This window comes from Ylistrum balloti, unplaced genomic scaffold, assembly GCF_031769215.1.
Source record: "Ylistrum balloti isolate Yb309-2 unplaced genomic scaffold, AGI_CSIRO_Ybal_v1 Utg369758, whole genome shotgun sequence".
Taxonomy (NCBI): domain Eukaryota; kingdom Metazoa; phylum Mollusca; class Bivalvia; order Pectinida; family Pectinidae; genus Ylistrum; species Ylistrum balloti.
The window spans coordinates 1781821-1794101 of NW_026781958.1; the positions used below are offsets into that span (position 1 = coordinate 1781821).

The following is a 12281-nucleotide window of genomic DNA, read 5'->3' on the forward strand; positions in this document are numbered from 1 at the left end:
TTTATTATTGCCTTTCGTTCTCAGTTCTTTATTAGTACACAATACTTTTATGTTTATTCTATTGCAAATATTGTAAAATTGCATGTATTACATGTAAGTTTTTATATCTAAATATTATATTGACCTCGTACATTACCTATGTATGTTACATCTTAAGTAGTATTTTATATATTTATGTCTATTAATTATAAGGAACCATCCCTTAATCGGGTAATAACAATAATTAATCTTTATGATTTACAAAAGTTTTCAATTACTAGTTTTATCAGATCTCAATGATCTATTTTTTTATTTTTTTGAAATGTTATCTTGAAATGTTACAAATTGTGCTGTTTTACATATCATTATCCTTAGAGAGTTCCAAATCAATTATGTTTTCAACATATTCACACAACTTTTATTCACATACTATTTGGAGAGTTTCGCCTAAGTGATATTACACGAGGATTTAAATGTTTAAACTCTACCATTTTATGTCAGAGTCAAAGTCAGTGACGTGGTTGTACACGCACAATATTCATATGAAAGACTTTGTTACTCATAAGACATATATACACAAATACATATTTCTATGCGGATGAAACATTCCCGATACATTGATATATCAATAACTTAATGATAAGGAACTTTCTGATTTTATTTCATTTTCTCATCAATTGTACTAGTCATAGCCTTATTGTGAGCGTGACGTCATGACTTAGCATAAAAGACGGTGGTACGTCGTAACTAAGTATATTTACATATTTTTTCATTCATTAATTGTAACACAGCACAATGAAAACATTTGTCGATAATTGAAATTTATCAAAGTCAAGCGAAAGCCTTACTATCCACTTGATTTTTTTTTCTTCTCTTCGTTTTTTATCAAAATGTACATCGTTAACAAGCAAGTTTCATGGTTATTCATGGTTTTATTACAAAGGGACGTAACGAACTATTAATATTTTCATAGATGATGTCAAAATTATAACTAATTTGAAATCAATTTTATACAAAGGGACGAATGAACTATTAAAAGTTAATATGTAAGTTAAATTAAACTATCCAAAACTGTATTCTACTGGACATAAGTCAGACGTGTTGTCCAGAAGCCAGAACATACTTTCTGTTAATAATCTATCACACATGTCCAGTATACATTCGCTCCCGGGTTAATTACATAAGCTTACCAATACCGTCTAGCAGGACAGGTCAGCAAAACCTTAGCTTGTCGTAAACCACCTAATCTACCACTATGTGTGTGCATTAGACCATGTAAATAACTCATGTGTTATCCACTTCTTGTTAGCAAATATGTAATATTAGATTATCAATGTCTACGACTTTTAGTATAAATACGACTAGGTTTCTAGCCAGTCGTCGAATCGGTTCCTGAAGGCATGCGAGTGTACTACCTCTCCATGTCTACACACAATAAATTTACATCAACCTGAACAGCGTTTGGATTTCTTCATCTCCACTCAACACTGCACCACTCTTCATTCTCAACAAAGAAGTTCACCCACTACACTTTATCGGACACCACATCACTTTATTGGTCCCGTGACTTCACTTTATTGGTCTCGTGACACCACTCCACTTTATTGGTCCTGTGACTTCACTTTAATTATTGCTTTATGTGAAGCAGGTCCAGTATAAATGGGTCATGATTGGGCAGTTTGTTTTTAAATGTGTGCTTTTTTGTTCTGTTCTTATATCTGTAACATTCAAAACTCAATTTAACAGATTCTATGACACGATTTGAACTTAAAAATAGTATTCGTATTGCAGAAATTTACATCTGAAAAAAAGAAAGAAAAACAAAATACAAAGAATGAATATTATTTTGTCTTGTTTCCCTCCAAAGTTTATAGGAAATATCAAACTCCGAAAAAAAAACAGGATACAATTTGTTGTCTTGTTCTTCTCTGAAGTTCATCAGAACAACCAAAGAATTAATATGGTTGACCCTCTCTATCCGAACCACCAAAGAATTAATATGGTTGACCCTCTCTATCCGAACAACCAAAGAATTAATTTGGTTGACCCTCTCCATCCGAACATGGTTGACCCTCTCCATCCGAACAACCAAAGAATTAATTTGGTTGACCCTCTCTATTCGAACAACCAAAGAATTAATATGGTTGACCCTCTCCATCCGAACAACCAAAGAATTAATTTGGTTGACTCCCTCCATCAGAACAACCAAAGAATTAATTTGGTTGACCCTCTCGTACTCTGCATGGTACTCTATCTGAACCATTAAGCCCTTGTACCACAATCTTTGACTGACTTGTATAGATCTCTTGCTTATAGTTCAAGTGCATGTATTTGATATACATTTGTACCTTGTTATCTCGAACATTGGAATCGTAGGAAAACTTTGAGATAATTGAGTATTCAATTTAAGTGAGTTTGAATGTTTGGTGTAAAGTTTGGCAGGGACTGATGAAATGCTTCAAATTAACCAGGTCTTATGAAGTTATATGAATTTGAGATAACATGTTCAACTCTACACTGTTAATGTCTGAATCAAATTATTCGGGTTGTTTTTGACAAAATTTTGATGAAATTTCACCTTGTCGTAAAATCATGAGTAATACTGTATGTGGTTGGCTATTTCAGAACCAGAAGGAATCTTCACAGTCACAGAGAACCAGCACCCTTGACCAAACATCACTATCAATTGTCAGCTTATGGATCTGTATGTTAACACTTCCTCTTGCAAATTTACTCTCATTGTACTCACACGGCTGTACTGTCATTGTACTCACTAAGCTGTACTCTCATTGACCTCACTAAGCTGTACTCTCATTGTACTCACTAAGTTGTACTCTCTTTGTACCCACACAACTCTACTCTCATTGTACTCACTAAGCTGTACTCTCATTGTACTCACTAAGTTGTACTCTCATTGTACCCACACGACTCTACTCTCATTGTACTCACTAAGCTGTACTCTCATTGTACTCACTAAGCTGTACTCTCATTGTACTCACTAAGCTGTACTCTCATTGTACTCACTAAGCTGTACTCTCATTGTACTCACTAAGCTGTCCTGTTATTGTACTCACTAAGTTGTACTCTCATTGTACTCACTAAGCTGTACTCTCAATCTACTCACTAAGCTGTACTCTCAATCTACTCACTAAGTTGTACTCTCATTGTACTCATATGGCTGTACTCTCATTGTACTCACTAAGCTGTACTCTCATTGTACTCACTAAGCTGTACTCTCATTGTACTCACACGGCTGTACTCTCATTGTACTCACACGGCTGTACTCTCATTGTACTCACACAGCTGTACTCTCACTGTACTCACACAGCCATACTTTCACTGTTCTCACACAGCCATACTTTAATTGTACTCACACAACCATACTTTCATTGTACTCACACAGCCATACTTTCATTGTTCTCACAGCCATACTCTCATTTTACTCACACAGCCATACTTTCATTTTACTTACACAGCCATACTTTAATTGTACTCACACAGCCATACTCTCACTGTACTCACACAGCCATACTTTCATTGTACTCACACAGCCATACTCTCATTGTACTCACACAGCCATACTTTCATTGTACTCACACAGCCATACTCTCATTGTACTCACACAGCCATACTTTCATTGTACTCACATAACCATACTCTCACTGTACCCACACAGCCATACTTTAATTGTACTCACACAGCCAACTTTTATTGTACTCACACAACCATACTCTCACTGTACTCACACAGCCATACTCTCATTGTACTCACACAGCCATACTTTCATTGTACTCACACAACCATACTCTCACTGTACTCACACAGCCATACTTTCACTGTTCTCACACAGCCATACTTTAATTGTACTCACACAGCCATACTTTAATTGTACTCACACAGCCATACTTTCATTGTACTCACACAGCCATACTCTCACTGTACTCACACAGCCATACTTTCATTGTACTCACACAGCCATTCTTTTATTGTACTCACACAACCATACTCTCACTGTACTCACACAACCATACTCTCACTGTACTCACACAGCCATACTCTCATTGTACTCACACAGCCATACTTTCATTGTACTCACACAACCATACTCTCACTGTACTCAAACAGCCATACTTTCACTGTTCTCACACAGCCATACTTTAATTGTACTCACACAGCCATACTTTCATTGTACTCACACAGCCATACTCTAATTGTACTCACACAGCCAAACTTTCATTGTACTCACACAACCATACTCTCACAGCCATACTTTCATTGTACTCACACAGCCATACTTTTATTGTACTCACACAACCATACTCTCACTGTACTCACACAACCATACTTTTATTGTACTCACACAGCCATACTTTTATTGTACTCACACAACCATACTCTCACTGTACTCACACAGCCATACTCTCATTGTACTCACACAGCCATACTTTCACTGTTCTCACACAGCCATACTCTCACTGTACTCACACAGCCATACTTTCACTGTTCTCACACAGCCATACTTTAATTGTACTCACACAGCCATACTTTCATTGTTCTCACAGCCATACTTTCATTTTACTCACACAGCCATACTTTAATTGTACTCACACAGCCATACTTTTATTGTACTCACACAACCATACTCTCACTGTACTCACACAGCCATACTCTCATTGTACTCACACAGCCATACTTTCATTGTACTCACACAACCATACTCTCACTGTACTCACACAGCCATACTTTCATTGTACTCACACAGCCATACTTTCATTGTTCTCACACAGCCATACTTTCCTTTTACTCACACAGCCATACTTTAATTGTACTCACACAGCCCTACTCTCACTGTACTCACACAGCCATACTCTCACTGTACTCACACAGCCATACTCTCACTGTACTCACATTCATGCCACATTGTGTACTGATAAACTGTACTTTGACTCAAGTAAAACTTAACATAAAACTTCTATTTCAATGCAATAGTGACAGTTTTTTGTTCTTTGTGTATAGTGCTATTGATAAATGGAAAAATTTATCAAAATACATTTTTGTTGTGTTTTGTTACAATATACAATACATTTTATAGTAAGATATATTAAATAGTAAGCAAAATCATCATTGCCTGGAATGTAAAAATGGGTCTGATAATCAGTATGATCAGGCTGCACTAGATACATTGTTTGTAAAGAGTTGTAATTTTTGTCGCTCAGTATAATAAATAATATAGCACTGTTTGATTGTGTGTTAACAGAATGGAACTGGTGATTCCAATGACATATGGATGATAGATGTTCCTGGCTACCCCATCGGGACCCCCATACAGACAGCTAGATCAAAGTTCCGATTGATACACTATTATGTTCGCTGTGCTGTTTGTTCTGGAGATAAGAAACTGCCAAAGTGGTATGTAATGATATGATATTGTAGCCTTATAATAATCATATGTTTTATAAACTCAGACATATATCATCAGCTTTAACACCTTTCTTCTCACAACAGACTAACTGTGGTTTTTCCTGCAATAAAGTGAAAGTAGTAAATTCACTTATGTTTTAATTATATTTATTAGGTTTATGTATTTAATAAAAAGTAATTCATCTCCATAAGCCTGATTGAATAAAAGAATAAAAGGCTGATAAAGAAATAAATTTGTTGTGTGATGACATAATTTTAGTATCTTACGAGATAAAAGATATAAATTTACATCATTTCCATGTTGTTAGGTCTTTAAGAAATTCTCACTTTTGTTGAATCAAAGGTTTACTTTAAAATTAACTTTATGAAACTTACATAGTTGTAAACAATTAACAAGAAGGAGCAAGTGTAAAATCTTACTATAAAATATTTGCTTTTGTCTTCCGAAAAAAACACCTTTCTTTGTTCTTCAGATAATTAGCAAATTGAGATCACACCTAGAATAAAGATATGTAGGTGTTGAACAACACAAACTCAATCCTCCAGATTTTGTAAAATCAACTTAGTTAATCCCACCACAGATTATCATATTGTCCTGGCATCCAGATGTTACTAATCCTGTTGTCTCAATATCCTTTGTCTAGCTGAGAGTTTCACTAAATTGTACCGCTGTTGTCCATTTTTCAATGATATAGGGGCTGGGACCAGTTAGAGGCTACATGTAACCCTAACCTCAAGGACACCAATACCCTTTACAGTGTAGAGGAAGTGGATGATATCAGAAGTAAGTTATCTCCCTTTAGTTTCTGTAGCCAGAGATCTAGTCACCAGTCACCAGTCGCCCTTCCCTGATATGATCCTAATTCAAGCCTGATGGAGCTCTTTCTACAGTATTGCTTGTTTAAGTCATTTCAATGAGAACTTGATAATCATCTTAATGCATGTAGTCTCTAATCAATTGTTGGTGCTGAAAAAATTATGGGATATAAAATTATATTTTTTTATTGATTTTAAGACATAAACTGCTAATCAATATTCACACAAATAAAATTTCATACTCAGTTAAGATATTTGAAAAGATACTTAGCTGATAGCAGTGTTGAATGTTTGGTTCAATCCAACCTTTGTTTTAAATTATTATAATTAATTACCTGCTCATTTATTCAATTAAGAAGTGCCATGTAAAAAGCACCATGGATCCAAACAGACTTTACATATAAATCATTGTTTAATTTGATGTTGTCTATAATTTACATACTTGTATGTTTTAGTGCCAAATTCCAGTTTTGAGTTGTACTCTCCGACGTTCTGGGAGAAGTTTTTAGAGAGCCATGCTGTAATGACACAGGTCAGTACTAGACATAATTCACAATAACATCGAAGGTAAAAAGCTTTATAATTATCACAATGTTTTAAGTATTCTTATCTTGTGTACAATCTAAACACAGTAATATTGGGAATCATTTTAATCATATCAATAAAAGTTAGGTAAAAAATATCTGCCAGGTACTTGGAATTATCAGTGTTATGAAATTATCTGTACTAAAATGTCCCCCTGTTATTTAAACTGCTTTTTTCACAAGGAACTGCAAATGACTTTAGTCATAGTTCAACTAACCATGGCAACTGTTCTAAAAATGTCTAAAATTCAGAATACACTGCATTATGGTTTCAACTTCTTTGTACTTTCTGGATATGGATTGTCAGTAGCCCCCTTTTTTTAACTGTGGTAAAACATTTTGTCTCTCCCTAATGTCTGGACAATTTGTACAGCACTGTATCTTACTGTGGTAAAACATTTTGTCTCTCCCTAATGTCTGGACAATTTGTACAGCACTGTATCTTACTGTGGTAAAACATTTTGTCTCACCTTAATGTCTGGACAATTTGTACAGCACTATCTTACTGTGATAAGACATTTTGTCTCTTCCTAATGTCTGGACAATTTGTACAGCACTGTATCTTACTGTGGTAAAACATTTTGTCTCACCTTAATGTCTGGACAATTTGTACAGCACTGTATCTTACTGTGGTAAAACATTTTGTCTCACCTTAATGTCTGGACAATTTGTACAGCACTGTATCTTACTGTGATAAAACATTTTGTCTCACCTTAATGTCTGGGCAATTTGTACAGCACTGTATCTTACTGTGGTAAAACATTTTGTCTCACCTTAATGTCTGGACAATTTGTACAGCACTGTATCTTACTGTGGTAAAACATTTTGTCTCTCCTTAATGTCTGGACAATTTGTACAGCACTGTATCTTACTGTGGTAAAACATTTTGTCTCTCCCTAATGTCTGGACAATTTGTACAGCACTGTATCTTATTGTGGTAAAACATTTTGTCTCACCTTAATGTCTGGGCAATTTGTACAGCACTGTATCTTACTGTGGTAAAACATTTTGTCTCACCTTAATATCTGGACAATTTGTACAGCACTGTATCTTACTGTGGTAAAACATTTTGTCTCACCTTAATATCTGGACAATTTGTACAGCACTATCTTACTGTGGTAAAACATTTTGTCTCACCTTAATGTCTGGGCAATTTGTACAGCACTGTATCTTACTGTGGTAAAACATTTTGTCTCTCCCTAATGTCTGGACAATTTGTACAGCACTGTATCTTACTGTGGTAAAACATTTTGTCTCTCCCTAATGTCTAGACAATTTGTACAGCACTGTATCTTACTGTGGTAAAACATTTTGTCTCACCTTAATATCTGGACAATTTGTACAGCACTGTATCTTACTGTGGTAAAACATTTTGTCTCTCCCTAATGTCTGGACAATTTGTACAGCACTATCTTACTGTGGTAAAACATTTTGTCTCACCTTAATGTCTGGACAATTTGTACTATCTTACTGTAGTTATGATTCACAAAGTATAATATTGTTGAAATCATAACTGTATCTAAAATGCAATAATTAGTCACTTCTGTGTAATGTAGTCAGAAAAATGTCCACACCGGAGATAGACTTTTCAGTGTATTCAGAATTTGTTGGAGTTTTGGTCTTTACCCCCAGGTTGAGATTTTATTGCAATAAGCATAAGTGCTAGTAAGTAATATCGACGGTGTGGTCCAATATTGGTACTGGATTCTAACAAACAAATGTTCGTTGGATGCGTATTACTGGAATAGATATATGATCAATGAAGTAATAAGGACACTAAGGACAAGCAAATTGTCCAATTTTCTAAGCAACCTTCCCCTTTATCAAGACACAAATATTACTTAAATTGTTTAACTTTATGAAAAAATTTTATGTTCTATGTATGTGATGTAATTTTTATAGTATTGGGGTCTTGATAAAGGGGCAGATTGCCTCGAAAATTTGATGATTCACTTGTCAGTACTGTGGTTATTACTTCATTGATCATATATATGTGTGTGTTCTTACAGTTAGAAAGGATATTAAAGTGGTATTCTGAATTGTGATACAATAAGATTGTAGATATTTGAATTAAACACTAACAATAGTGACAGAATTTATACTCAATTTCATTTACTGTGATGTGGTTCCTATCACATTAAGGGGTTGTACACATCAAGACATCACTGCCATAAGTTCATTGTCTGTTGTTTGACTTACAGGGAAATAGTAACTTGAAACCTAAGGATGGGGAGATAAGTTCTCAGCCATGGCAATGGCCATTAAACTATAAGGTAGGTGAATGGGGGGAAAAAGAGAGGAAAAAATACATGAGAAAAGAAATGTGACTTTGTTGTTCTAGAAATAAGGCACAACAAACATTTATTATTGTGTTACATATTTTCTTACAAGATATGAAGTAAACATAGAAATGAAAAATAAACATGTTTTAATTTAAAAAAGAAAAACGAGAAAATATCAATATGTCAACATGATCATAATCCAAGCTCAAATTCAATAAAACTACAAGTTGTCATAAAATAGGATATTTTCATCAAAATTTTATCAAAAGGATAAAAATCAAAGCACTCCTGTCCTCAAATTTTTTTACATTTTTACTTAGTTGTAAGTTTCATTTAAGCAAATAAAACAATATTTTCTCACCATCTTGTTTATTAGGGACAGACTTTCTCTGGAAAAGAACATCGTGTGTACTTACTAGGGAACCCAGTGATATTCTGGGGCTGTCTAGCAACAAAGATTGTGTTTCTGGTGGTTTATCTGGTGTCATCCGTCAGGATTCAGAGAGGGGTTCGGTACTCCAAGGTTTGGAGAGGTACAGTGGGATAATATCATCTACAATACTTACATATGTTGACCGGATAACTCACTAAACTAGGGCTGTCTTGTCTACAGCTATGATAGTTTCACATATTATGAACATGATCAGTATTCAATCGTTTCTGTGTTTTATTTTCTTTGGTTTTACCTGGAGTGAGTAACATACATTTTGACATCAGGATATGCAACATAGATATCAACATTCATCTTCCACAATAATCTGAGAAAACAGAATCTTTTCATTTTCAGATTACCAAGAGAGGACGTTTGGGGCGTGTTGGTGGCTGATTATGGGCTGGGCTTTGCATTATCTCCCTTTCTGGCCTATGACAAGGATTTTATACTTTCATCACTACTTTCCAGCATTCCTCTTCTCAGCCATGATGACTGGTAGGTACCAGGGTCTACAAATGATAAGAAAGATAACTGATTTCTGTAACGGGGGAAAAGGAAGACTTACATTGTAATAAAAATACATACATAAAAATTGGTTCGTTTAGATGTAAATTTAGGAAAATTTCAGCATCTGATTTACAATTAATGGCTTTTAAAAACATCATTTTATTTACAAAGTAGAATAATATCATTGATTTGAACCTGAGTTTACTGGATATTTCTATTTTTTTTTTTTTTTTTTCTTTTAAGTAGATATAACTAATTATTGAAATTAGATGATGGTCAAGCAGAAGTGTCAAATTCTGTTTCTCTTGACAGGGGTAACCTTGGACTTCCTCATCACCTTACTGTGTGTGACGTTACCAGAGAACTTGACTCTCATGACTTTTCATACTTGTTTTGGACTTCTCTTGTCATCACTTGCCTACAGGTGAGCTAAATTATATAATTAAAGTATGTTGTTTTACATCCTTGATTAATTATGGGTTTAGTTACTGCTGTACTACATGTAATTTGTGTTTTATTAAGCTAAATTTTGGAGCACCAGTACCTCAGTCAGTAGAGCATTGGCCTAATAGGTGAAGATCAGGGGTACCTGGTAAGACGTTACCTACCTTTGCCTGTGTATGTTTCTCAGGAAGCTGAGAAATGGACCAGTCTGTGCTGACATGGTTGTGTCCTTGGGCATGACACTTCACCCTAATTGCTGAGGATGGCCTGTGGTGGGCCTTCTGTATGTTGTTTAGAGACTTCGCCACCAGCTACCTATCAGCTATTTCTGTAGATATTCTTTTTGTGTATCAAAGAAATTTTATCATGCAAAATCTTTACAGAATACATGTCAAGAAGCTTTTTAAAAGGAATATATGGACAAATCTTTTCCATTTTATTTCTGTTACAGTATGAAAGTATTCCCCATGTTGTATTTTAGTCTATAAATCCTGTTTCAGTTTCTACCTGTTTCATCCTATGGTGTACGGTATGTTTGGATCAATGGCTAATGAAGAGAGCAGTCAAATGTATGGACTTCGTTGGCTCAGTTCCTGGGATTTGTGAGGGAGGCTGACCATGTATTGTGTGAAGAAATCTATGAATGTTGGTATTTTGTTAAAATTCTTATATATTTTGTGAATAATTTTTAGATCTGTCCTCTGAAACAGAAAATAAGTCAAAATGATTTTAGAAATTTATGGGACCAACTTTAGGAAAAATGCAATCAGCATGTGCCTTCGTCGCCAAAGAGCAATTCAAACAGATATAATACAGATCTGATTTACCTGTCATAATTTGCTATTGTGTCACATGTCCCAAAGTTTCTTGTGGAACTGTGGTCTGGAATGTCATTAGATATCAGAGATTAGTAACGTCACAAGAGATTGTTTTATACATATACAAATGTGATAATTATGTTTTAATTTGAATTTGTTGTATATTTTAATACTGAGACTTGAAATTTCTTAAAATCAAATGCTATTGAATTGGTGTACAAGATGCAGGTATAGTTTTTATGAAATTAAAATAATAACCAACTTTCTCAGGAATGACACTGACACCAAAAAATATCAGAGAATTCATTCATTTAATAGTGATTCTTGTTAACATACTTGACATATTGGAAATCTGTTAGTAGACTTTACTGTTCCAAAAGTTTCCCTGATAACTTATAGATATTTATTAGGAAAATTGATCAGTTTGAAGTAAGGATGTATCAGCCTTATTTGATTTTTGCCGTAAGATCAGGCTGATGTGATCAGTCATGAATTACCGACTTAAAACCTGCATCATCACTTAAGTTTCTTTTTCATGATGGTTTAAAACCAAAACTATTTTATTTTTCTTTAAAATTCTTTCCTTTGTTCATAAATATCCATCTGTCCTTCCTCAGAAATGACCTTCCCTATCAGCTAATCTTTTAGATATATATCAGGGATGTCCCTGTGTATTAAGATTACATCATATGAAACAGTGAATACCTGTGTAACAGACATTTTTTGGATGGAAGGGAAAATGCTACTTAGGTTGTCTGTTGGCATATTCCTATGTCTGTTATTCTCTTCTTCTTGTGTAAAGTAATGCTAACAGGGTTACTTTCAATATCTGATAATCTTCTGCTTATGTAAAATAATAGTGTCACCATTTTCTTGTAATATCTTATTCTCCTCTACTTGTGCAAAGTAATAGTCTTATAGTGTTTTAATTAATATTCTCTCAAAATTAAGACCTGTAAATATAGGAGAACTGATATGTCCTATATCCCTATCAATG

General features: G+C 34.4%; 1 protein-coding gene across 1 annotated transcript in view; it reads left to right on the forward strand.

The window, feature by feature from the left end:
* LOC132543542 (protein O-mannosyl-transferase 2-like) overlaps positions 1-11090 on the forward strand; it is a 40575-nt gene extending 29485 nt beyond the window's left edge. The window contains exons 12-20 of the mRNA XM_060207059.1: positions 2605-2683; positions 5237-5388; positions 6096-6184; positions 6672-6748; positions 9002-9073; positions 9459-9615; positions 9870-10010; positions 10335-10446; positions 10967-11090. Of these exons, the coding sequence (XP_060063042.1) occupies positions 2605-2683; positions 5237-5388; positions 6096-6184; positions 6672-6748; positions 9002-9073; positions 9459-9615; positions 9870-10010; positions 10335-10446; positions 10967-11072 (985 nt within the window). The 3' untranslated portion in view covers positions 11073-11090. The remainder of the gene's footprint in view (positions 1-2604; positions 2684-5236; positions 5389-6095; positions 6185-6671; positions 6749-9001; positions 9074-9458; positions 9616-9869; positions 10011-10334; positions 10447-10966) is intronic.
* The last annotated feature ends 1191 nt before the right edge of the window (positions 11091-12281 follow it).